At 49.0% G+C, this 26,560-nt stretch overlaps 3 protein-coding genes across 3 annotated transcripts; all 3 read right to left on the bottom strand.

Moving 5' to 3' along the window:
- Nucleotides 1-248: 248 nt before the first annotated feature.
- On the bottom strand, nt 249-1,207 carry LOC121851613 (V-set and immunoglobulin domain-containing protein 10-like 2). Its single transcript, XM_042345655.1, has 2 exons — nt 1,009-1,207; nt 249-481 (listed from the first exon to the last, which is right to left on the bottom strand). The coding sequence occupies exons 1-2, from the start codon at nt 1,205-1,207 to the stop codon at nt 249-251; spliced, it is 432 nt and encodes a 143-aa protein (XP_042201589.1).
- LOC121851612 (pregnancy-specific beta-1-glycoprotein 4-like) lies at nt 1,204-8,788 on the bottom strand. Its single transcript, XM_042345654.1, has 5 exons — nt 8,685-8,788; nt 7,357-7,680; nt 5,691-5,975; nt 3,498-3,782; nt 1,204-1,298 (listed from the first exon to the last, which is right to left on the bottom strand). Exons 1-5 carry the CDS (start codon nt 8,746-8,748, stop codon nt 1,204-1,206), a joined length of 1,053 nt encoding a protein of 350 aa, XP_042201588.1. The 5' UTR covers nt 8,749-8,788.
- Nucleotides 8,789-13,068: 4,280 nt separating this feature from the next.
- Nucleotides 13,069-24,724, bottom strand: LOC121851611 (pregnancy-specific beta-1-glycoprotein 4-like). The gene is made up of 10 exons (XM_042345653.1): nt 24,621-24,724; nt 23,079-23,402; nt 21,576-21,860; nt 19,339-19,623; nt 16,845-17,135; nt 16,072-16,311; nt 15,436-15,730; nt 14,826-14,953; nt 13,526-13,581; nt 13,069-13,197 (listed from the first exon to the last, which is right to left on the bottom strand). The coding sequence occupies exons 1-10, from the start codon at nt 24,682-24,684 to the stop codon at nt 13,069-13,071; spliced, it is 2,097 nt and encodes a 698-aa protein (XP_042201587.1). The 5' UTR covers nt 24,685-24,724.
- Between the last annotated feature and the right edge of the window lie 1,836 nt (nt 24,725-26,560).

Here is a 26,560-nt window from a genome sequence, read left to right as displayed (position 1 = left end):
TTATCACGCTATCGAGACATCTTAAATCCCATCTAAAGACCTTCCTCTTCGACCAACCGCACCTTCAGCCACCCTCCCACCCCAAAACCCACCCCCTGCCCTCCACCCCTCCTGACCCCAACTCCCAGCTCAGTCCAAAAACCCAGACTGGTGCAGCGTCCCGGACGTGTTTGCGACGTGAAGAGTGCTATACAATGTAATTTGTTATTGTCGCTGGCTGTTCAGGCCCTCCAAGTCCTCACCAATGACTATAAGCATTGACTGTCAGAGACAACATGGCGTCCAACACATGTGAAGATCTCTCGGGAGCTGAGCTGATCCTTTGTGATGGTGACATTCCCCTCGTTTGTCGCATTGACAATCGTCTGTCCGACCTTCAGCTGAAGGACAGAGTCTGGCACCCCACCAGCCCAGGAGCACATCAACCCCACTGCTGTTCCTTTATCCGCTGCTCCGCATGTGATCTGCTGTGTGGGAGTCCCTTGAACAAGGCAAAGACAAACAGTCCAGTTATTGGCTCCACCTTGAGTTGTCCCCACCCTCGCCCGGCTCCACTGGCTCCCCATCCCTCAGAGGATACAGTTCAAGATCCTGGTGCTCAGCTTTAAAGCCCTCCATGGCTCACTCTCTGTCCCTACCTCTGTGACCTCCTACCCCTGACCAAGCTGTCCACTCCCTCCGCTCATTAGGCTCCAGCCTACTCCATGTCCCTTCCCGGCCCACTCCATCATCGGCGTTCTGCCCTAATTTGCCCCATCCTATGAAACTCCCATAACCGCTCCGCCTCGCCCTCTCCCTCGCCTTCTTCAAACCTGTGCGATCTACTGTGCCTTCGTCACCCTCCTACACCCATCTCCCTGCCCTCCAACCCTCCTGATAGCAACCCCCAGCTCAGGTGTGGGTCCTGACTGTCCAGCGCCTTGGACATCCTCCTGACGTGAAAGCCACTGTGTAAATGCCATGTGTTGTTATTTAGACAGTGCCAACTTTGACTGAGATCTAACTCACTGTACACGAGGATTGAAACCTTCTCTGTGCGGCTAATCGTGGTGTAATCGCTCTCCACATTGCAAGTGTAATCCCCGCTGTTGTAGAACGTGAGGCTCTCTATAGGCAGCTGTGAGGTGTTGCCGGCAATGACCGCGGTGTTATGTGTCCACGTGTAGTTACACTCTGGGAAACATTTCGTCTGACAGTTGAGGGTCATAAATCTCCCTCCTTCCCACAGTACTGTCCTGGGAAGAAGCTGTCACATAGCTCCAGCCCGATCACTTCAACTGTGGGTGGATCAGGGCCATCTGAAAGAAAAAGCATTAAACTATGACATAGATAGATAAATGGATGGCAGATGATAGTGTGAGAGAAACAGCCTTTTTACATGTATCACAGGAACCTGGGAATCTTGTTTGACCCTGAACTGTCCTTTCTCCCCCACATCCGCGCCATGACAGCACTGCCTACCGCCACCTCCGCAATATTGCCAGACTCCGCCACCTCCGCAATATTGCCAGACTCCGCCACTGTCTCAGCCATCAGGCTTCCGAAGCCTTCACCCACGCATTCATCACCTCAAGGTTTGATTACGTGAACTCCCTCCTCATCGGCCTTCCCAACTCTTCCCTTCAGAAACTGCAGATCATCCAAAACTCTGCAGCTCGTGTACTCTCGTGCACCCGGCTCCGTGACCCCATCACTCCCACCCTCGCCGACTCCACTGGCTCCCCATCCCTCAGAGGATGGAATACCAGATGCTTGTCCTCACCTTTAAGGCCATCCATGGCCTTGCCCCCTCCTATCTCTCTGACCTGCTGACTCCCTACCAACCTGCCCGCGTCCTCCGTTCAGTGTGCTCCGGCTGCTCCATGTCTCCTACCCGGCCCATCGCTGGCCGGGCTTTCAGCTTCTCTGCCCCCACACTCTGGAACTCCATCCCACGGTCCCTTGGCCTCGCTTCCTCCCTCGCCTCCTTCAAGCTTGGTCTCAAACCCTCCTCTTATCGTGCTTTGGTCTCCCTCCCACCTCTCTGCCTTCCCTCACCCCTCCCCCACCCCTCCCACATGCTCGGGCCCCGACACCTGACTGTTCAGCACTTTGGAACGTTTTCCTGACGTGAAAGGCGCTCTATAAATGTAATTTTGTTGATGTTGTTGCTGTTGTTCTGGCCTTTTGTGGGTCCCTCCTGAGCGCAATTGGCTGCGCGTTTCACACATAAAATATACAGTGAATTCACTTTACAATATATTCTGTGAAGCGATTTGAGACGAGGTAAGGCACGTTTTTTGGATGTGTTAATACCTCTGGAAAAGTGATCCGGCAATCGACTAACAAGGGTTCCCGCTTACTGTTAGGCAAACAATAGTGTGTGTGGGGGTGAATGTGGGGGTGTGTGGGTGGAGTAAGGAAAGTTGCGTTAGGTGTCGTCCTGACCCGCCCGGGAATCAAACCCAGGTCCTCTCGCTTGATAAGGCGATATATCAAGTGCAAGAATGATTATTATTCTGATGATCATGACTATGATCATTATTATTGTGATTATCATTACTATTATTGCAGCTCAGGTCACGTGAGGCTGACTTTGGGTCAAGGAGTTTAAAGTGAGTCGGGGTTCCTGCTCCTGGTCCCTAACCTCCCTCTCGGGCTCAGGTGTGTGTGTTGCAGTCTAGTGAGGAGATTAGGTTTGTCTGTGGGGCCCTCTACAGTCAAGTGGCCGATTGATACTCAAATGGTGATGAGATCTTTAACCTGAACAGACAGATAGTTTAACGTCTCATCCAAACAACGGCTCTTCCAATGATAATAACAATAGTGGAGTCCTGTAGCTCAGTGTTTCGAGCAAGTGAGAGTCTTGGGTTCGATTCCCAGCAGGGGGTGAATGCTTGGGCAACTTTCCTTACTCCACACGCCTGATAATAATCCCTCAAGAAAAAAAAAACAATAATAAATTGGTGACTTCAATCTACGGCTGTTTGTGGGGACGTTGCTGTGCGCAACTGTCTGCCACGTTTCACCCACAAATATACAGTCAATTCACTTTACAGTATATTCTGTGAAGCGTTTCAGTCGTCCAGAAGACGTGAAAAGCGCTGTATCAAATGCAAGGATTATTATATTATTGATAGAGCAAAATGTCGGCCAAGTTTCCCTACTCCCAAACACACCCTCTGTTTACTGAGCAGTAATTAGGAACCCGGTTATTAGTCAATTGGTGGGAATCAAACCAAAGTCCTCTCACTTGCGAGGTGAGGGCTCCAACCACTACAGGACCCCACTGTTTGTTTCTCTATTCACAGCATCAAACCCCAATGTAGAATATTCCAGCATTGCATTGGAGCTTCAGTCTGGACTACATGAGTTCCAAGTACTGAGGTGAGGCCACAACCTTCTGACTTATAGAGAGCTGAGCCAGACTGGAACAAGTAGGGATACACGTGGGCCAACTGCACTGTCCTGTTCAGCTCACGTTGATCTGGTTTTAACACCACAGCAAATATACTCACAAGTTATCACCAGCTTCACTGGTTTGCTGCTGTCACTGCTCACCAGGTTACTGGCCGTGCAGATAAACCCTCCACTGTCGCTCCTGTGTACGGGGCTGATTGTCAGAGTGCTATTATCTGCAGACAGTGTGTAACGTGGGGTTACAGGTAACGGGTGTCCAGCCAGTGCCCAGGAATAGGTGGGGAACGATCCCATCGCTGTACATCTCAGTGTCACTGTGTCTTTATTCTCTATCATCATCTCCCCGTCTGGACTCAGGCTGATGCTCACATTGGACACCAGGGCTGTAAGATAAAGCGTTTCATTTCATTCAGACACAAAGCTTAACACAAAGCTGTTCTGATTCACTTTACTAACACTGCACTGCATTTCCGACACTATTAATGTTATTATTATTCACCCTTAATTCAGACATCAAGTGCTCTGGGACGCTATCCTGCGTGAGGGGGGCTATATCAATGTAAGCTGTTGCTGTTATAATAATAAATCTTGCATTTGATATAACCTCATCACGTCTTTGAGGCGTCTCAAAACGCTTCACAGGATATGCTGTAAAGTGCAGTGACTGTATTTTGTGGGCGGAACATGGCAGCCAATTGAGCTCAGCGACATCCCCACAAACAGTCATGGATTGAGTGACCAAATTATTATTATTGTTTTATTTATTTTGACGGGAATTATTACCGCTGGAAAAGTGATCCACCAATCAACTAACAACTGGGTACTTACTGCTGATGAACAGAGGGGCGTGGGTGTGGAGTAAGGAAAATTGCCCAATGTTTCGCCCTGACCCACCGGGAATCAAACCCCCTCACTTGCGAGGCCAGTGCTCTAACCCCTGAGCTACAGGTCTCCGTACATAGTATGCAGTTCTGTAGTTAGCAGCATTGTTATACCGGTAGTTATGCGCTCAACACTCTGGGCCAAGAAAAGTAAAAATTGTGGGGCGATTTGGGCATTTTTGACACATTTTGCAGAAAATGGCGGAAAGTTGATCGGGGATATTGATGAACATGTTTTCACTTTATTGATATAAACGAGACATGAGGAAATAGGACATATTGCATTGTTGGGGAAAAATATAATTGCTTCTTTAACAAGGACTGGGTGGCTTTTTTGGGGGCGTTTGGGGGAGAGAGAAACACACACTCAGAAACACAGAGACATACACACAGACCCAGAGGGAAACTCACACACTCACAGAGAGAGACAAACATGCACAAACACAGAGAGAGACACACACACACTCACAGACTCACAGAGACACACACTCTCACAGATACAGAGAGAGATACATACATTTATATAGCGCCTTTCATGTCGGGAGGATGTCCCATAGATAGAGACACACTCACAGACACAGAGAGACACTCACAAACACATAGAGAGACACACAGGCACACCCACAAACACACAGAGACGGAGACACAGACACACAAAGACTCACAGACGCTCACAAACAGAGATACGCAGACACTCACAAACAGAGATACGCAGACACTCACAAACAGAGATACAGACATACAGAGACACATACAGACACTCACAGAGAGATACACAGACACATAAAGACACACAGACACTCACAAACAGAGGGATCCACAGACACACAGAGGCACACAGACACACACAAACAGACATACACACACACAAACACATGGACACTCACAAACAGAGAGATTCACAGACACACAACACAGAGACACTCACAGAGAGATACACAGATACTCAGACACTCACAGAGAGATATACATACACAGAGACACACACACAGACACTCACAAACATACACACACTCACATACACACGCACACAGAGGCATGCAAACACACTCACAAACTGAGAGAGAGAGACACGCAGACACTCACAATCAGAGAGACACAGATCCACAAAGAGACACTCACAAACAGAGAGACACACACACCACACACACTCACACACACACTCCCTCTCACACACCCTCTCTCACACACCCACATTCACACACACAGACTCACACTCACACACACACAGACAGACAGACACAGACAATCACAACAGCGGTGAATCCTAGTGAAGCCCGTTTGCCACTTGCCTGTCCTGAGCCGAGCGCCCCACAGTGACGTCAGCGAGGCCCGTGGGCCGGAAAGTACATTATTGATTATAGTGGGTTCCGCAAGAAAGGGGCGCATTTTTCTATTGGTCCAACTCACCTTGTATGGTTAGGGCCACTGGTTTGCTGCTGTCACTGCCCACCAGGTTACTGGCCGTACAGATAAACCCTCCACTGTCGCTCCTGTGTACGGGGCTGATTGTCAGAGTGCTATTATCTGCAGACAGTGTGTAACGTGGGGTTACAGGTAACGGGTGTCCATCCAGTGCCCAGGAATAGGTGGGGAACGATCCCATCGCTGTACACCTCAGTGTCACTGTGTCTTCGTTCTCGATAAATATCTCCTTGTCTGGACTCAGGCTGATGCTCACATTGGACAGCAGAGCTGTAAGATAACGCGTTTCATTTCATTCAGAAACTTGTTCAGATTCAATTCACTGACACAAACCTGTTCAGAGTCACTTTGCTGAACCCTACACTTTATTTCTGACGCTGTTTGTTATGATTCACTGTTTATTCAGGTCTCAGTCTGGCTCATTTGGTAGCACAATGTTACGGTTTAAAGCCCCACTCTTGGAGCTCACAGTCCAGGTTTATTGGCTGAATGAATGAAATTGAATGGCCCGGGGGCCGGATGCGGCACATGGGCCACCAGTTGGCCCACCCTGCTCTCACCGATGCTCTGAAGCAGGGTGGCTGCCGTGGGCCGGATTCCCCTATTTGTCAAAGATCCACGAGCCACATCCAACCTGAGGCCATTTCCACTCCCTCCCTCCCTCCCTCCCTGGGCAACGGCAGGAGCTGATGGTTGGGAAGACCCAACGACCAGAGCCTTTACTGCAGCCTATCAGGAAGGCAGAGCAAGTGTGATCCTGCTCCTCTCTCTCCTCCTCTCTCCCCCCCACTCACTCTCCCACCCCACTCTCTCATCCCCTCTCCCTCTCCCCCTCTCACTGTCTCTTGCCTTTTCTTTCCAACTCTCTCCCCCTTCTCTTTACCCCTCTCTCCCCCTTATCTTTCATGCCTCCCTCTCTCCTCCCCCCTCTCTCTCCCCTCTCTCTCTCCCAATCACTCTCTCCCAATCTGCAGTGGCAGGAGCCCAAGGACACAGTTGGTAAGAGACTCATTTACCTTCCTGACAGACTGCAGTAAGGGCTCTGCTCGCTGGATTCTCACAAACGCCGCCTCCTGCCACTGCCCTGTGAGGACATTTACCAGGGAGGGAGGGAGGGAGGGGGGTTGGGGAAGTTGAAACATTGCAAATGGTCGCCGGCTGCACAAAATCACCTCCGGGCAGCTGACAGCCCACGTACCGCCTGTTGGACCACACTGAGCTGAATGAATAAAATGAAATCGGTCCGGGGGGCCGGATGTGGCCCACAGGCCACCAGTTGACCATCCTGCTCTAACTAATACCCTTCAGGACTCCACAGGGCTCCCTATCTCACACACACTAAACTCTGTGCCCCCATCACACCCTCCTGTTTGTCCCTCGGCCCCTCCGCTCCATCATTGGTGGCTGTATTTTCAGCTGCTACGCCCTGAAACTCTGTCACTCTCTCCCTGTCAATCCCTCCGTCTCACCCTCTCGTTCCCCACCTTCAAATCCCACCTAATATCCTTCCTTTTTGATTGTGTTTACCGTCACCTCCCCCCTCCCTCTCCCAGCGGCTCGGGGTCAGATTCTTCCCCTATCAAGCGCTCCCGGACGCTACCCCACGTGAGGGGTGCGGTGTAAATGCAAGTTGTTGTTGTTGTTTACTCACTGTGAACACGCAGTTGTAAAGCCGCTGTGGCTGATCCGTGGTTTAACTCAATCACAGTCACTGAGTACGAACCGGAATCAGTCGGAGTCACTGTGTCCAGACGTAGAGTGGCATTGTTGGGGTAAAGCTCAGCCCGACCCTGGTAGTCTCCATAGTACTTCACTGATGTTCCCTGTGCTGCTGCGATTGTGGAGCTGGTGTTGACTTTCCATGATATGCTAAAACTTCCCTGTTCACTGGGCATTACCAGGAAGTACACAGATTGTCCGGCTGTGGCTTCTATCTGACTCTCAGTGACGGTCAGACTGAAAGCTCCCACCTGCTCTGTAATACATAACACACACAACAGTCAATCACCAAATCTCACAGTGTAATAATACTATTAATAATAATCCTGTAGCTCAATGGTTCGAGCACTCGCCTCACAAACGAGAGGACCCGGGTTTGATCCCCGGGCGGAAGGGCGAAATGTTGGGCAGTTTCCTTACTTCACACACACACCTCTGTTTGCTTCGCAGTAAGTAGGAACCCGGTTGTTAACCGATTAGAGGCTTTTTCGGGATAACAATTCCTTCAAAAAAGTAATAAATTGATGACTCAAACAATGACTGTTCGTGGGCACTACAGTGCACACTGTATAAATGAATAATTATTAATATTATATTAATAGTCCTTGCATTTGATACAGTGCCTTATCACGTCTTTGAGACGTCTGACAGCGCTTCACACGATGTACTGTAAAGTGAATTATTGTATATTTTGTGGGTGAAACTTGGCAGCCAATTGCACACAACAGCGACCCACAGAGCCGTGGATTTTTTTTATTTTGACCGAATTATTATCCCCAGAGAAGCGATCCGCCAACCGACCAACAAGTGGTTCGTACTTATTGTTCGGTAAATAGAGGCGCGTGTGTGTGGAGTAAGGAAACTTGCCCAACCTCTCGCCCTGTGCCGCCCGGGAATCAAACCCAGGACTCTCACTTGCGAGGCGAGTGCTCCAACCACTGAGCTACAGGACTCCACAATTCAGAACAATTCTGTGGAAACACGACCTCAGTGAGAGAGTGGGAAACAGGATCCCGAAGGAGACAGACGGCGGAAGCAGAAAATGTCATTTATTTCAAGATCAAATTGGATAGATTTCTGCAAGAAAATAATATCTCAGGATACAGTATATAGACACACACACAGACACACAGAAGTAGACACAGACAGAGAGACACACATACACAGTATATAGTTTGTGACACGACATGTCTAGCGACTGCCAGGATGGTGGGAGATGAACGAGATGGACCTTTGCTTATGTTGTTACCAGTAACTCACCCAAATTAGTGACCAGAATGAGCAGAGCAGCCACCAACATCCTCGCGGCTGGAAACCACCACATATACACGTTAGGGAGAGAGACAGAGACAAACTGAATATGGGCTGTCACCTGAACACAGGGCAGAGTCTGCTGTTAATCATTACTGTTACTGTAGAGAGACCCTGACACTGGCTCTAATGGCACCCGGTGCACTTTCACTTTGTCAGGAATTAATATGTTAATTTATGAGATAAATAGTTTTGCTTCCTGTAAGACACATTTTACGCCCTCACTATTTTTAATATTATTATAATAATAGTCCTTGCGTTTGACACAGCGCCTTATCACGTTTTCGAGACTTCTCAAAGTGCTTCACAGGATACACTGGGAAATGTAGTGACTGTGTTTTGTGGGAGAAACGCAGCAGCTAATTCCGCAAAGCAATGTTCCACAAACAGTAGAGGATTGAGTGCCTTAATAGTTACAAAAAATTTTGAATAATCCTTCCATCTGATACAGCGCCTTATCACATCTTCGGAATGTCTCAAAGCGCTTCACAGGATACGCTGTAAAGTGGAGTGACTGTGTGTTTTGGAGGCTGAAACATGGCAGCCAATTGCACACAGCGACGTCTCCACAAACAGTTGTGGATTGAGTGACCACATTATTGTTATTTTTTTGAAGTTATTATTACCCCCAGAAACGCATTCCGCCAATCGACTAACCCCCGGGTTCCTACTGACTGCTGGTAAACAGGGGCGTGAGTAAAAAGTGTGTGTGTGGGGGGGTAAGGAAACTTGCTTAAGGTTTTGCCCTGACACACCTGGGAATCGAACCCAGATCCTTTCGCTTGCGAGGCGAGCGCTCTAACCCCTGAGCTACAGGGACTCCACAAGATACTCACTGAGACACAAGTTTAGTGTGTGTTTTGTGATGTGTTCAGTGACTGTTTAGGGATGAGTTCAGGGTCATGTTTCGTTACCCCATCACCCCCATCTTCGCCCGGCTCCACTGACTCCCCATCACTGAGAGAGTACAGTTCAAGCTCCTGGTCCTCACCTTCGAAGCACTCCATGGCCTCACTCCCCCCCACCTCTGTGAACTCCTAACTAACCCCCTACCAACCTGTCCACTCTCTCCACTCAGTAGCCTCCGGCCGGCTTCACATCCCCCACCCGCCTCCCCCACAATTGGCTGTCGGGCCTTCAGCCTCTCCACCCCCTCTCTCGCCTCCTTCAAGGCCAGTTTCAAGATCTTCCTCTTCGACCATCACACCTTTGGTCACCATCCTACCTTCCCCCTCCCCGTCCTCTACCCTTCCTGATCCCAACCCCCATCCTGGGTATAAACCTCTGACTGTCCAGCGCCTTGGGACGTCCTCCTGACATGAACATAATAATCATTGCATTTGATATCGAGCCTTATCATGTCGTCGTGACATCTCATTCATAGAACAGACTGTAGAGTGGAGTGACTGTGTATTTTGTAGCCAAAACATGGCAACCAATTATCATGTCATTGAAGTGGCTCAAAGAGCTTAGCAGGATATGCTACTGTAAAGTGTAGTGACTGTGTGTTCAGTGACTGTGTAGTGACTGTCAGGGTTAGTGTGCACCCCACCACACTCCTAACCTCTGACACAAGATGGAATTATTGCGGTCAAACCAAAGGAATTTTATTACCAGAAGAAGATAACAAGAGAGAAATGTGGAGAGACGAGAGAAGCTGAGATTGTTCTCCTTAGAGCAAGAGGAGGATAGGGGAGATCTAATATAGGTGTTCAAAATGATGAGGGGTTTTGATAGAGTAAATAGGGAGAAACTGTTTCCACTGGTGTGTGGGTCAGTAACGGGAGAACATAGATTTAATATAATTGGGAAAAGAACCAGAGGGGAGACGAGGGGATATTTACGCAGCGATTTGTCATGGTCTGGAACGCACTGCCGGAAAGGCTTATGAAATCAGATTCCATAGTAGCTTTCAAAAGGGAATTGGACAGGGACTTGAAAAGGAAAATATGCAGAGATACGGGGTAGGAGCGGGGGAGTGGGACTGATTGGGCAGCTCTTTCAAAGAACCGGCACAGACACGATGGGCCGAATGGCCTCCGCCTGTGTTGTAAGATTCTGTGATTCCATAATAATAATAATAATCCTTGCATTTGATATAGCGCCTTAACACGTCTTCGAGATCTCAGAGCTCTTCACAGGATATACTGTGAAGTGAATTGACTGTATATTTGTGGACGAAACGCGGCAGTCAATTGCGCACAGCAGTGTCCCACAAACAGTCGTGGATCGAAGTAGCCAATATATTATTTTTTGTAAGGATTATTACCCCCAGAAAAGTAATCCACCAGTCGACTAACAACCGTATTCTTACTTACTGCAGTGTAAACAGAGGCGTGTGCGTGTGAAATAAGGACATTATGCCCCGACGCGCCCAGGAATCGAACAAAGGTCCTCTCGCTTGTGAGGCGAGTGCTGTAACCACTGAGCTGCAGGACTCCAACGATAAAACCCCTGACAGTTAACCACCCGGAGCTCAGTGAGCTGTGAGTTAGGAATGTCTGGAGTTAATCGCTGTACAGCTCAAAGGTTTCAGTTGGTTTGAAGCACTAATTTCATGTGGAAGTGAAAGCCATTGTAAGATTAGCTCACTCATAAAGCTGGCTCGTGGCCTCAGATTCCTGTGCCTTGCCTGCAGTTGGCTGGGATAATAATGGTAATAATAATAATAATAATAATAATCCTTACATCTTCTGGACGTCTCAAAGCGCTTCACAGAATAGTGAATTGACTGCATAAATTTGTGGGCGAAATGCGGAGGCCAATTACGCACAGCAGTGTCCCACAAACAGTCGTGGATTGGAATGACCAATTTATTATTGTTTTTTTTGAGGGATTATTATCAGGGTGTGGAGTAAGGAAACTTGTCCAAGGCCTCGCCCGGCCAGGAATCGAACTCAGGTCTCTCACTAATAATAATAGTAATAATAGTAATTCTTGCAAAAAAGACAAATTGGTCACTTCAATCCGCAACTGTTTGTGGGGCACCTCTGTGCACGTGCAATTAATTGGCTGCTGACTAACAAGCGAGGTCCTACTTACTGCTTGGTAAACAGAGGCAAACGCGTGTGCGTGTGTATGTCTGTGTGTGCATGTCTGTGTGTGTATGTCTGTGTGTGCGTTTCTGTGAGTATGTGTGTGTGTGAGTCTGTGTCTGCGTATGTGTCTGTGTGTGTGTGTGTGGAGTAAGGAAACTTGCCCTACGTTTCACCCTGAATACTGAACTCCTGGTAAATAACATTAACTTCTCAGTGAGCCGATAAGTCACAACAACAACAACTTGTATTTACACAGCGCCCTTTATGAGGGTAGCGTCTCGGAGTGGTGGAGCCTGACGCAGAGCCAGTTGGAGGGGAGAGACAGGCAGAAGGTGACCGTGAGCATGGTCAAAGAGAAAGATTTTCAGTCTTGATCTAAAAGAGGGGGAAGGATAGGAGAGGGGAGGAAAGGGGGAAAGGCGGAGGATCGGTGGAGAGAGCTCCAAAGTCTGACAATACGACCCCCCATGATGGATCAGAGGGCACGAGGGACACGCAGGAGGCCGGAGGCAGCCGAGAGGAGGCAGTGGGTAGTGGGTTGGGGGGTCAGCAGGTCGGAGAGAGAGGTAGGGAGGTGCCAGAGCCTGAAGAGATTTGTAGATGATTGAAAGGATCTTGAAATCGATCTACGTTGTCACAGCTATCTACTTCCTGGTGCCATTACGACGTAAATTGTGATAAATATCTTTTTGGTGCTTTCCAAGGTCCTGAAACACAATGCAGATCGGACAGACCATTACTAACAACATTTTACACTGAACCTTTCACATCAGGAGGACGTCCCAAGGACCTGGACAGTCAGGGATTTGGATCTGAGCTGTGGGTTGGGATCAGGACGGGGTGGATGGTGGCGAGTAGGGTTAGGAAGGTGACCAGGTTGAGAGGAAAGTCTTGTGACAGGCCTTGAAGGAGGTGAGGGAGTGATGGGGTGGGATGGAGGGACTGTGGGATGGAGTTCCAGAGGGTGGGGCAGAGTAACTGAAGGCCCAACCGATGGTGGGGCAGGTGAGGCGGGGGATGTGAAGCAGGCCGGAGCCCGCTGAGCAGAGAGAGCGGACAGGTTGTTAGGGGGTATGGGGAGCTGCAGAGTTAGTTCTGGATGATCTGCAGTTTGTAGAGGGAGACGTTGGGAAGGCCGACAAGCAGGGAGTGGGCAAAGTCAAGCCTGTTTGTGGTGAACACATGGATGAGGTTCTCGTTGGTCTGCGGTGAGAGACAGTGGCGGAGCCGGGCAATATGGCGGAGGTGGGGAAGGCATAGCAGGTCATGGTATGGATGAGGGGATGAAGGACAGTTTAGGGTCGTAAAGGACAGAGGTGGGACAGCAAGAGACTGAGCCGGGCTGACACACTGTCCGTGTCAGCCATTTGTTTCCTCACCATGTAAGGGCCTGAATCCTTCTGGGAGACATTGGCAGAGGAAGCCTAAAATATAACCAAACACAGTTTAGCTACTCATTAGCAATGTCGTTAGCAATAAATAATAATAACCATTGCATTTCATACAGTGCCTTATCACGTCTTCGTAACATCTCAAAGCGCTTCACAGGATACACGGTAAAGAGTAGTGACTGTGTGGTTTCATAACAATAATAATCGTTGCATTTGATACAGTGCCTTATCACGTCTTTGAGTCGTATCAAAGGGGAGCCAATTGCCTAAGGTTTTGCCCTGTCCGGGAAACAAAACCGGATCCTCTCGCTTGAGAGGCGAGGACTCTAACCACTGAGCTACAGGACTGCACAGGACTTACTCTGACATCAATGGTCTCGTAGTGTGGTTCACCCTCTGTCTCTTGCTGTGTTTTGGCTGGAAAATAAACAACAACTTGTTTATTCAAAGGCACAGCCTCTGATGGTGGGATGGAGGGAACGAGGGACAAATAGGAGGCCGGTGTGGGGGCGGTGGGGGGTGAGCAGGTCAGAGAGGTAGGGAGGTGCCAGGGCATGAAGGGGTTTCAAAACGAGTGAGAGGATCTTGAAATCGTAGAAAATCTTGAAAATATACAAGAGTTTGTACATTTGCTGAACCGGTGAACTTGGGGAGAAACGGAGAGGAGGCACTGATAGAGAGACAGAGAGAGAGAGAGAGATTGGTAGTGAGAGATAGGGTTAAAGCCTGACAGAAAGACAAAGAGGGAGCGATTGAAAGAGAGAGGTGGAGATGGATGGATAGAGACTGATAGAGAGTGAGATGGAGGGTGATAGAGAGGGGGGATAGAGGCTGATAGAAAGGAGATGGTGAAATGGAGCGGGAGAGACTGATAGAGAGAGAGAGAGAGATAGAGGGGGAGAGACTGATGGAGGAAGAGTGAGACGGAGAGGGTAGAGACTGATTGAGTTTGTGACGGAGGTGGATAGAGACTAATAGAGGGAGTGTGAGACAGAAGGGAAGAGACTGATAGAGAGACATGAAAGGGGAGAGACTGGGAGTGAGAGAGAGTGAGACGGAGTGGGTAGAGACAGATAGAGTGGAGTCCTGTAGCTCAGTGGTTAGAGCACTCACTTTACAAGCGAGAGACCTGAGTTCAATTCCAGTCAGGGCGAAACCTTGGGCAAGTTTCCTTACTCCACACGCCTAATAATAATCCCCCCCCCCAAAAATAAACAATAATAAAAAATTGGTCATTTCCAATCTACGACTGTTTGTGGGACATTGCTGTGCGCAATTGGCTGCCGCGTTCGCCCACAAATATACAATCAATTCACTTTACAGTGTGTTCTGTGAAGCGCTTTGGGACGTCCTCCCGACATGAAAAGCGCTATATCAAATGCAAGGATTATTATTATTATTATTATAGAGAGAGACGGAGGGGTAGAGACTGACAGAGAGAGATGGAGGGGGAGAGACTGATAGAGAGAGATGAAGGGGGAGAGACTGATAGTGAGGGAGAGTGAGACGGAGGGGCTAGAGACAGATAGAGAGAGACGGAGGGGTAGAGACTGGCAGAGAGAGAGGGCAGTGAGAGGGTGAGTGGCTGAGGGGGGTCTGGGCTGGTATATAAACTACAGAACATGAAGGTGAAAGGTTTTCCTGTGTATATACGGCCTCACCTTCCTTACGTTTCCTGTAAACGTACACCACAGCGAGTGTTGCAATGACCACCACAGCCACAGCCCCCACTATTGTCCCCACTATCAGGGCCACATTCACTGCGGAGAGAAACACCTTCACTGTCTCTCTATTAGATTATACTCTCGTAACATAGAGACCACAGCACAGACCTCATGAACATCATATCAATCCTCGCATTTGATACAGCGCCTTATCACGTCGTTGTAAAGTGTCGTAACTGTATTTTGTCGGCGGAACACAGCAGCCAATTGCGCACAGCGGTGACCCACAAACAGTCGTGGATTGATTGACCAGATTCTTTGTTTTTTTTTGGAGGGATTATGACCCCAGAAAGTGAACCGTCAATTGACTAACAGCGGGTTCCTACCTACTGCTGATAAACAGAGGTGCACATCTGTGTGTGTATGTGTGTCTATGTGTGTCTGCGTGTGTGTGTGTGTGTGTGTGTCTGTGGGTGTTGTCTGCGGTGGGGTGTATATGTCTGTCTGTGAGTTTGTGTGTGTCTGTGACTGTGTAAGTGTGTGTGTCTGTGTGTGTGTCTGTGTGTGTGTCAACATATCATAACTTACCTCCGCCTTTCAAAGTCACGTCAAATTGGAAGAGTTCTCTCCCATTGCGTTAGTGACACGGCATTGATATGTGCCCTGATCGGTTGCCTGGAATTTACTGATGAGCAGTTTAGAGAAGGTTAGTCCTGAGGTGATGTTGAACTTGTCGTCAGAGCCAGTGATGGAGTTGTCTTCCTTCGACCATGTAAAGTGTGCGGGCAGCAGGCCAGGGTCTGACACCCGCACTGTGTCTGTCAGTGACACGTCTAAGGTCACATCTGCCTCCTTCCCCACTTCCACCTGAGGCTCAGACCCTGACGCTCTCTGGGGTTTATCTGTATAACAGCACAGACGGCGTTCAGCAAAACAGCAACACAGTCACCCCAACAGTCAGTAGGAATAATAATAATCCTCCCGTTTGATACAGCGCCTTATCACGCCATCGAGACATCTTAAATCCCATCTAAAGACCTTCCTCTTCGACCAACCGCACCTTCAGCCACCCTCCCACCCCCAACCACCACCACCCCCTGCCCTCCACCCCTCCTGACCCCAACTCCCAGCTCAGGTCCAAAAACCCAGACTGTGCAGCGTCCCGGGACGTGTTTGCGACGTGAAGAGTGCTATACAAGTGTAATTTGTTATTGTCGCTGCTGTTCAGCCCTCAAGTCCTCACCAATGACTATAGAGCATTGACTGTCAGAGACAACATGGCGTCCAACACATGTGAAGATCTCTCGGGAGCTGAGCTGATCCTTTGTGATGGTGACATTCCCCTCGTTTGTCCCATTGACAATCGTCTGTCCGACCTTCAGCTGAAGGACAGTGTCTGGCACCCCACCAGCCCAGGAGCACATCAACCCCACTGCTGTTCCTTTATCCGCTGCTCCGCATGTGATCTGCTGTGTGGGAGTCCCTTGAACAAGGCAAAGACAAACAGTCCAGTTATTGGCTCCACCTTGAGTTGTCCCCACCCTCGCCCGGCTCCACTGGCTCCCCATCCCTCAGAGGATACTGTTCAAGATCCTGATCCTCAACTATCAAAGCCCTCAATGGCCTCACTTCTCCCTCCCTTCCTCTGTGACCTCCTAACCCCTGACCAAGCTGTCCACTCCCTCCGCTCATTAGGCTCCAACCTACTCCATGTCCCTTCCCGGCCCACTCCATCATCGGCGTTCTGCCCTAATTTGCCCCATCCTATGAAACTCCCATAACCGCTCCGCCTCGCCCTCTCCCTCGCCTTCTTCAAACCTGTGCGATCTACTGTGCCTTCGTCACCCTCCTACACCCATCTCCCTGCCCTCCAACCCTCCTGATAGCAACCCCCAGCTCAGGTGTGGGTCCCTGACTGTCCAGCGCCTTGGGACATCCTCCTGACGTGAAAGCCACTGTGTAAATGCCATGTGTTGTTATTTAGACAGTGCCAACTTTGACTGAGATCTAACTCACTGTACACGAGGATTGAAACCTTCTCCGTGCGGCTAATCGTGGTGTAATCGCTCTCCACATTGCAAGTGTAATCCCCGCTGCTTTGGAACGTGAGGCTCTCTATAGGCAGCTGTGAGGTGTTGCCGGCAATGACCGCGGTGTTATGTGTCCACGTGTAGTTACACTCTGGGAAACATTTCGTCTGACAGTTGAGTGTCACTAAATCTCCCTCCTTCCCACAGTACTGTCCTGGGAAGAAGCTGTCACATAGCTCCAGCCCGATCACTTCAACTGTGGGTGGATCAGGGCCATCTGAAAGAAAAAGCATTAAACTATGACATAGATAGATAAATGGATGGCAGATGATAGTGTGAGAGAAACAGCCTTTTTACATGTATCACAGGAACCTGGGAATCTTGTTTGACCCTGAACTGTCCTTTCTCCCCCACATCCGCGCCATGACAGCACTGCCTACCGCCACCTCCGCAATATTGCCAGACTCCGCCACCTCCGCAATATTGCCAGACTCCGCCACTGTCTCAGCCATCAGGCTTCCGAAGCCTTCACCCACGCATTCATCACCTCAAGGTTTGATTACGTGAACTCCCTCCTCATCGGCCTTCCCAACTCTTCCCTTCAGAAACTGCAGATCATCCAAAACTCTGCAGCTCGTGTACTCTCGTGCACCCGGCTCCGTGACCCCATCACTCCCACCCTCGCCGACTCCACTGGCTCCCCATCCCTCAGAGGATGGAATACCAGATGCTTGTCCTCACCTTTAAGGCCATCCATGGCCTTGCCCCCTCCTATCTCTCTGACCTGCTGACTCCCTACCAACCTGCCCGCGTCCTCCGTTCAGTGTGCTCCGGCTGCTCCATGTCTCCTACCCGGCCCATCGCTGGCCGGGCTTTCAGCTTCTCTGCCCCCACACTCTGGAACTCCATCCCACGGTCCCTTGGCCTCGCTTCCTCCTTGGCCTCCTTCAAGTCCGGTCTCAAAACCCTTTTCTTTATCGAGCTTTTGGTCTCCCTCCCACCTCTCTGCCTTCCCTCACCCCTCCCCCACCCCTCCCACATGCTCGGGCCCCGACACCTGACTGTTCAGCACTTTGGAACGTTTTCCTGACGTGAAAGGCGCTCTATAAATGTAATTTTGTTGATGTTGTTGCTGTTGTTCTGGCCTTTTGTGGGTCCCTCCTGAGCGCAATTGGCTGCGCGTTTCACACATAAAATATACAGTGAATTCACTTTACAATATATTCTGTGAAGCGATTTGAGACGAGGTAAGGCACGTTTTTTGGATGTGTTAATACCTCTGGAAAAGTGATCCGGCAATCGACTAACAAGGGTTCCCGCTTACTGTTAGGCAAACAATAGTGTGTGTGGGGGTGAATGTGGGGGTGTGTGGGTGGAGTAAGGAAAGTTGCGTTAGGTGTCGTCCTGACCCGCCCAAGAATCAAACCCAGGTCCTCTCGCTTGATAAGGCGATATATCAAGTGCTAGAATGATTATTATTCTGATGATCATGACTATGATCATTATTATTGTGATTATCATTACTATTATTGCAGTTCAGGTCACGTGAGGCTGACTTTGGGTCAAGGAGTTTAAAGTGAGTCGGGGTTCCTGCTCCTGGTCCCTAACCTCCCTCTCGGGCTCAGGTGTGTGTGTTGCAGTCTAGTGAGGAGATTAGGTTTGTCTGTGGGGCCCTCTACAGTCAAGTGGCCGATTGATACTCAAATGGTGATGAGATCTTTAACCTGAACAGACAGATAGTTTAACGTCTCATCCAAACAACGGCTCTTCCAATGATAATAACAATAGTGGAGTCCTGTAGCTCAGTGTTTCGAGCAAGTGAGAGTCTTGGGTTCGATTCCCAGCAGGTGGGGGAATGCTTGGGCAACTTTCCTTACTCCACACGCCTGATAATAATCCCTCAAGAAAAAAAAAACAATAATAAATTGGTTACTTCAATCTATGGCTGTTTGTGGGGATGTCGCTGTGCGCAACTGTCTGCCACGTTTCACCCACAAATATACAGTCAATTCACTTTACAGTATATTCTGTGAAGCGTTTCAGTCGTCCAGAAGACGTGAAAAGCGCTGTATCAAATGCAAGGATTATTATATTATTGATAGAGCAAAATGTCGGCCAAGTTTCCCTACTCCCAAACACACCCTCTGTTTACTGAGCAGTAATTAGGAACCCGGTTATTAGTCAATTGGTGGGAATCAAACCAAAGTCCTCTCACTTGCGAGGTGAGGGCTCCAACCACTACAGGACCCCACTGTTTGTTCCTCTATTCACAGCATCAAACCCCAATGTAGAATATTCCAGCATTGCATTGGAGCTTCAGTCTGGACTACATGAGTTCCAAGTACTGAGGTGAGGCCACAACCTTCTGACTTATAGAGAGCTGAGCCAGACTGGAACAAGTAGGGATACACGTGGGCCAACTGCACTGTCCTGTTCAGCTCACGTTGATCTGGTTTTAACACCACAGCAAATATACTCACAAGTTATCACCAGCTTCACTGGTTTGCTGCTGTCACTGCTCACCAGGTTACTGGCCGTGCAGATAAACCCTCCACTGTCGCTCCTGTGTACGGGGCTGATTGTCAGAGTGCTATTATCTGCAGACAGTGTGTAACGTGGGGTTACAGGTAACGGGTGTCCAGCCAGTGCCCAGGAATAGGTGGGGAACGATCCCATCGATGTACATCTCAGTGTCACTGTGTCCTTATTCTCTATCATCATCTCCCCGTCTGGACTCAGGCTGATGCTCACATTGGACACCAAGGCTGTAAGATAAAGCGTTTCGTTTCATTCAGACACAAAGCTTAACACAAAGCTGTTCTGATTCACTTTACTAACACTGCACTGCATTTCCGACACTGTTAGTGTTATTATTATTCACCCTTAATTCAGACATCAAGTGCTCTGGGACGCTATCCTGCGTGAGGGGGGCTATATCAATGTAAGCTGTTGTTGTTATAATAATAAATCTTGCATTTGATATAACCTCATCACGTCTTCGAGGCGTCTCAAAACGCTTCACAGGATATGCTGTAAAGTGCAGTGACAGTATTTTGTGGGCGGAACACGGCAGCCAATTGAGCTCAGCGACATCCCCACAAACAGTCATGGATTGAGTGACCAAATTATTATTATTGTTTTATGTATTTTGACGGGAATTATTACCTCCGGAAAAGTGATCCACCAATCAACTAACAACTGGGTACTTACTGCTGATGAACAGAGGGGCGTGGGTGTGGAGTAAGGAAAATTGCCCTATGTTTCGCCCTGACCCACCGGGAATCAAACCCCCTCACTTGCGAGGCCAGTGCTCTAACCCCTGAGCTACAGGTCTCTGTACATAGTATGCAGTTCTGTAGTTAGCAGCATCGTTATACCGGTAGTTATGCGCTCAACACTCTGGGCCAAGAAAAGTGCAGAAATATTTGTAAAAATTGTGGGCATTTTTGACAAATTTTGCAGAAAATGGCGGGGAGTTGAACGGGGATATTGATGAACGTGTATTCACTTTATTGATATAAACGAGACATGAGGAAATAGGACATATTACATTGTTGGGGAAAATATAATTGCTTCTTTAACAAGGACTGGGTGGCTTTTTTGGGGGCGTTTGGGGGAGAGAGAAACACACACTCAGAAACACAGAGACATACACACAGACCCAGAGGGAAACTCACACACTCACAGAGAGAGACAAACATGCACAAACACAGAGAGAGACACACACACACTCACAGACTCACAGAGACACACACTCTCACAGATACAGAGAGAGATACATACATTTATATAGCGCCTTTCATGTCGGGAGGATGTCCCATAGAGAGAGACGCACTCACAGACACAGAGAGACACTCACAAACACATAGAGAGACACACAGAGGCACACCCACAAACACACAGAGACGGAGACACAGACACACAAAGACTCACAGACGCTCACAAACAGAGATACGCAGACACTCACAAACAGAGAGACACTGACACACTGAAACACACAGACACTCATAAACAGAAATACAGACATACAGAGACACATACAGACACTCACAGAGAGATACACAGACACATAAAGACACACAGACACTCACAAACAGAGGGATCCACAGACACACAGAGGCACACAGACACACACAAACAGGCATACACACACACAAACACATGGACACTCACAAACAGAGAGATACACAGACACACAACACACAGACACTCACGGAGAGATACACAGATACTCAGACACTCACAGAGAGATACACAGACACAGAGACACACACACAGACACTCACAAACATACACACACTCACATACACACGCACACAGAGGCATGCAAACACACTCACAAACTGAGAGAGAGAGACACGCAGACACTCACAATCAGAGACACAGATCCACAAAGAGACACTCACAAACAGAGAGTCACACACGCACTCTCACACACACTCACACACACACTCCCTCTCACACACCCTCTCTCACACACCCACACCCTCTCTCACACACACAGACTCACACACACAGACTCACACTCACACACACACAGACAGACAGACAGACAATCACAACAGCGGTGAATCCTAGTGAAGTCCGTTTGCCGCTTGTGTGTCCGGAGCCGAGCGCCCCACAGTGACGTCAGCGAGGCCCGAGGGCCGGAAAGTACATTATTGATTATAGTGGGTTCCGCAAGAAAGGGGCGCACTTTTCTATTGGTCCAACTCACCTTGTATGGTTAGGGCCACTGGTTTGCTGCTGTCACTGCCCACCAGGTTACTGGCCGTGCAGATAAACCCTCCACTGTCGCTCCTGTGTACGGGGCTGATTGTCAGAGTGCTATTAGCTGCAGACAGTGTGTAACGTGGGGTTACAGGTAACGGGTGTCCATCCAGTGCCCAGGAATAGGTGGGGAACAATCCCATCGCTGTACATCTTAGTGTCACTGTGTCTTTATTCTCGATAAATATCTCCTTGTCTGGACTCAGGCTGATGCTCACATTGGACAGCAGAGCTGTAAGATAACGCGTTTCATTTCATTGAGAAACTTGTTCAGATTCACTTCACTGTCACAAACCTATTCGGAGTCACTTTGCTGAACCCTACACTTTATTTCTGACGCTGTTTGTTATGATTCACTGTTTATTCAGGTCTCAGTTTGGCTCATTTGGTAGCACAATTTTATGGTTTAAAGCCACACTCTGGGAGCTCACAGTCCAGGTTTATTGGCTTAATGAATGAGATGAAATGGGCCCGGGGGCCGGATGCGGCCCGTGGGCCACCAGTTGGCCCACCCTGCTCTCACCGATGCTCTGAAGCAGGGTGGCTGCCGTGGGCCGGATTCCCGTTTGTCAAAGATCCACGAGCCACATCCAACCTGAGGCCATTTCCACTCCCTCCCTCCCTCCCTGGTCAGCGGCAGGAGCTGATGGTTGGGAGACCCAGCGACCAGAGCCTTTACTGCAGTCTGTCAGGAGAGCAGAGCAAATACGTCGCTGCTGCTCACTCTCCCCCTCCCTCTCCCCTCCTCTCTCTCTCTCCCGCCCCCCCCCCCCCCCTCTCTTGCTCCCAAGATCCACTGGCACTTGCCTGGCTTTCCTATCACACACTAAACTCTGTACCCCATCACCCCAGCCCTCGCCAGGCCCCACTGGCTCCCTATCACACACTAAACTCTGTACCCCATCACCCCCGCCCTCGCCAGGCCCCACTGGCTCCCTATCACACACTAAACTCTGTACCCCATCAACTCCCGCCCTCGCCAGGCCCCACTGGCTCCCTATCACACACTAAACTCTGTACCCCATCACCCCCGCCCTCGCCAGGCCCCACTGTTTCCGTATCACCAAACAGATCGATTTTGAGATCATCTCACTCGTTTTCAAATCCCTTCATGCCATGGTACTGCCCTAACTCTCCGACCTGCTCACCCACCCACTGCACCTCCAGGTGCCTCCTCTTGGCTGGTTCCATCTTGGTCTTGTTTGTCCCTCGTCCCCTCCACTCCACCATCAATGGCTGTGTCTTCAGCCACTGCGTCACTTTCTCCCTCAAACCCGACGCCTCGCCCCTCCCTCCCCACCTTCAAATCGCACCTAAAGACCTTCCAGTTTGATCGTGTTTACAGTCACCGCCTTCCTCTCCCTCTCCCCCCCCAGGTCGGGGTCAGACTCGGCCCCTGCAAAGTGCTCCGGGACACTCCGCGTGAAGGGCGCTGTTGTTGTTTACTCACTGTGAACACGCAGTTGTAAATCTGCTGAGGCTGCTCCGAGGATTAAGTCATACACAGACACTGAGTACGAACCGGAATCAGCCGGAGTCACTGTGTCCAGACGTAGAGTGGCATTGTTGGGGTAAAGCTCAGCCCGACCCTGGTAGTCTCCATAGTACTTCACTGTTGTTCCCTGTGCTGTTGCGATTGTGGAGCTGGTGTTGACTTTCCATGTTATACTAAAACTTCCCTGTTCACTGGGCATTACCAGGAAGTACACAGATTGTCCGGCTGTGGCTTCTATCTGACTCTCAGTGACGGTCAGACTGAAAGCTCCCACCTGCTCTGTAATACAAAACACACACAACAGTCAATCACCAAATATCACAATGTAATAATAATATTCATCCTTGCATTTGATCTAACGTCTTATCACGTCTTTGAGATGTCTCAAAGCGCTTCACAGAATTACTGTCAGGTGAATTGACTATATTTGTGGACAAAAGTTTTGAAGGAATTATTACCCCCAGAAAAGCAATCCGTCAATCGACTAACAACCAGGTTTCTACTTACTTCTGGTAAACAGAGGCGTGTGGGTACGTGTGAAGTAAGGAAACTTGCCCAACGTTTCCCCCAGAGGGGAAGCGAACCCAGATCTCTCACTTACAAGGTGAGCGCTCTTACCACTGAACTACAGAACTGCACAATTCAGAAAATGTCATTTGTTTAAGATGAAAGATAGATTTAGATAGATTTCTGCTAGAAAATAATAGCTTGGGATACAGTAGATAGACCCACAGATACACACAGAAAGACATAGAGAGAGAGGAGACAGACACATACACACACACCGAGACAGAGACACACACACAGAGGCAGAGAGAGGTACCATTTGTGTAGCGACTTTCACGTCGGGAGGATATCTCATAGATAGACACACTCACAGACACAGAGAGACACTCACACACATAGAGAGACACACACAGGCACATCCACAAACACACAGAGAAGGAGACACAGACACACAACGACACACAGACACTCACAAACAGAGAGATACACAAACAGACACTCACAAACAGAGAGATACACAGACAAACAGAGACACACATAGACACTCACAAATGCATATAGAGAGACACACACACACACTCATACACACGCGGACACAGAGACACACACACACTCACAAACTGAGAGAACACACACACTCACAAACAGAGACACAGACACACACACTGAGAGACAGAAACACAGACACACACAGAGAGCGACACATACACAGAGACACACAGAGAGACACATACAGAAAGACAGAGATACACGCGGATAGATAGAGAAACATACCGAGAGACAGACACCCCCCAGATAATCACACACACACACACAGACAGAGACACATACTGTGAGACAGACACACACATCCAGACAGAGATATATATATACACACACAGTGGGAGACACACACAGTATATAGTTTGGGACACGACATGTGTAGCGACTGCCACGATGGTGGGGGATGAACGAGATGGACCTTTGCTTATGTTGTTACCAGTAACTCACTCAGATTAGTGACCAGAATGAGCAGAGCAGCCACCAACATCCTCGCGGCTGGAAACCACCACATATACACGTTAGGGAGAGAGACAGAGACAAACTGAATATGGGCTGTCACCTGAACACAGGGCAGAGTCTGCTGTTAATCATTACTGTTACTGTAGAGAGACCCTGACACTGGCTCTAATGGCACCCGGTGCACTTTCACTTTGTCAGGAATTAATATGTTAATTTATGAGATAAATAGATTTACTTCCTGTAAGACACATTTTACGCCCTCACTATTTTTAATATTATTATAATAATAGTCCTTGCGTTTGACACAGCGCCTTATCACGTTTTTGAGACTTCTCAAAGTGCTTCACAGGATACACTGAGAAATGTAGTGACTGTGTTTTGTGGGAGAAACGCAGCAGCCAATTCCATACAGCAATGTTCCACAAACAGTAGAGGATTGAGTGCCGTATTAGTTACAAAAATTTTTGAATAATCCTTCCATCTGATACAGCACCTTATCACATCTTCGAAACGTCTCAAAGCGCTTCACAGGATACGCTGTAAAGTGGAGTGACTGTGTGTTTTGGGGGCTGAAATGTGGCAGCCAATTGCACACAGCGACGTCCCCACAAACAGTTGTGGATTGAGTGACCACATTATTATTATTTTTTAAAAGATATTATTGCCCCCAGGAAATCGATCCCCCAATCGACTAACCCCCGGGTTCCTACTGACTGCTGGTAAACAGAGGTGTGAGTAAAAAGTGTGTGTGTGTGTGTGTGTGTGGGGTAAGGAAACTTGCTTAAGGTTTTGCCCTGACACACCTGGGAATCGAACCCAGATCCGTTCGCTTGCGAGGCGAGCGCTCTAACCCCTGAGCTACAGGGACTCCACAAGATACTCACTGAGACACAGGTTTAGTGTGTGTTTTGTGATGTGTTCAGTGACTGTTTAGGGATGTGTTCAGGGTCATGTTTCGTTACCCCATCACCCCCATCTTCGTTCGACTCCACTGACTCCCCATCACTGAGAGAGTACAGTTCAAGCTCCTGGTCCTCACCTTTGAAGCACTCCATGGCCTCACTCCCCCCCACCTCTGTGAACTCCTAACTCACCCCCTACCAACCTGTCCATTCTCTCCACTCAGTAGGCTCCGGCCGGCTTCACATCCCCCACCCGCCTCCCCCACCATTGGCTGTCGGGCCTTCAGCCTCTCCGCCCCCTCCCTCGCCTCCTTCAAGGCCAGTTTCAAGACCTTCCTCGTCGACCATCACATCTTTGGTCACTGTCCTACCCTCACTCTCCCCGTCCTCTACCCTTCCTGATCCCAACCGCCAACCTGGGTATAAACCTCTGACTGTCCAGCACTTTGGGATGTCCTCCTGACGTGAATATAATAATCATTCCATTTGATATCGCGCCTTATCACGTCGTCGAGACATCTCATTCATAGAACACATTGTAGAGTGGAGTGACTGTATTTTGTAGCCGAAATACAGCAGCCAATTATCATTTAATTGAAGCGGCTCAAAGAGCTCAGCAGGATATGCTACTGTAAAGTGTAGTGACTGTGTGTTCAGAGACTGTGTAGTGACTGTCAGGGATAGTGTGCACCCCACCACACTCCTTACCTCTGACACAAGATGGAATTATTGCGGTCAAACCAAAGGAATTTTATTACCAGAAGAAGATAACAAGAGAGAAATGTGGAGAGACGAGAGAAGCTGAGATTGTTCTCCTTAGAGCAAGAGGAGGATAGGGGAGATCTAATATAGGTGTTCAAAATGATGAGGGGTTTTGATAGAGTAAATAGGGAGAAACTGTTTCCACTGGTGTGTGGGTCAGTAACGGGAGAACATAGATTTAATATAATTGGGAAAAGAACCAGAGGGGAGACGAGGGGACATTTACGCAGCGATTTATTACGATCTGAAACGTACTGTCGGAAA

This window comes from Callorhinchus milii, unplaced genomic scaffold (genome assembly GCF_018977255.1).
Source record: "Callorhinchus milii isolate IMCB2004 unplaced genomic scaffold, IMCB_Cmil_1.0 Scaffold71, whole genome shotgun sequence".
NCBI lineage: Eukaryota > Metazoa > Chordata > Chondrichthyes > Chimaeriformes > Callorhinchidae > Callorhinchus > Callorhinchus milii.
Note: the sequence above shows the minus strand (reverse complement) of the source record. Positions and strands in the feature narration are given on the sequence as shown.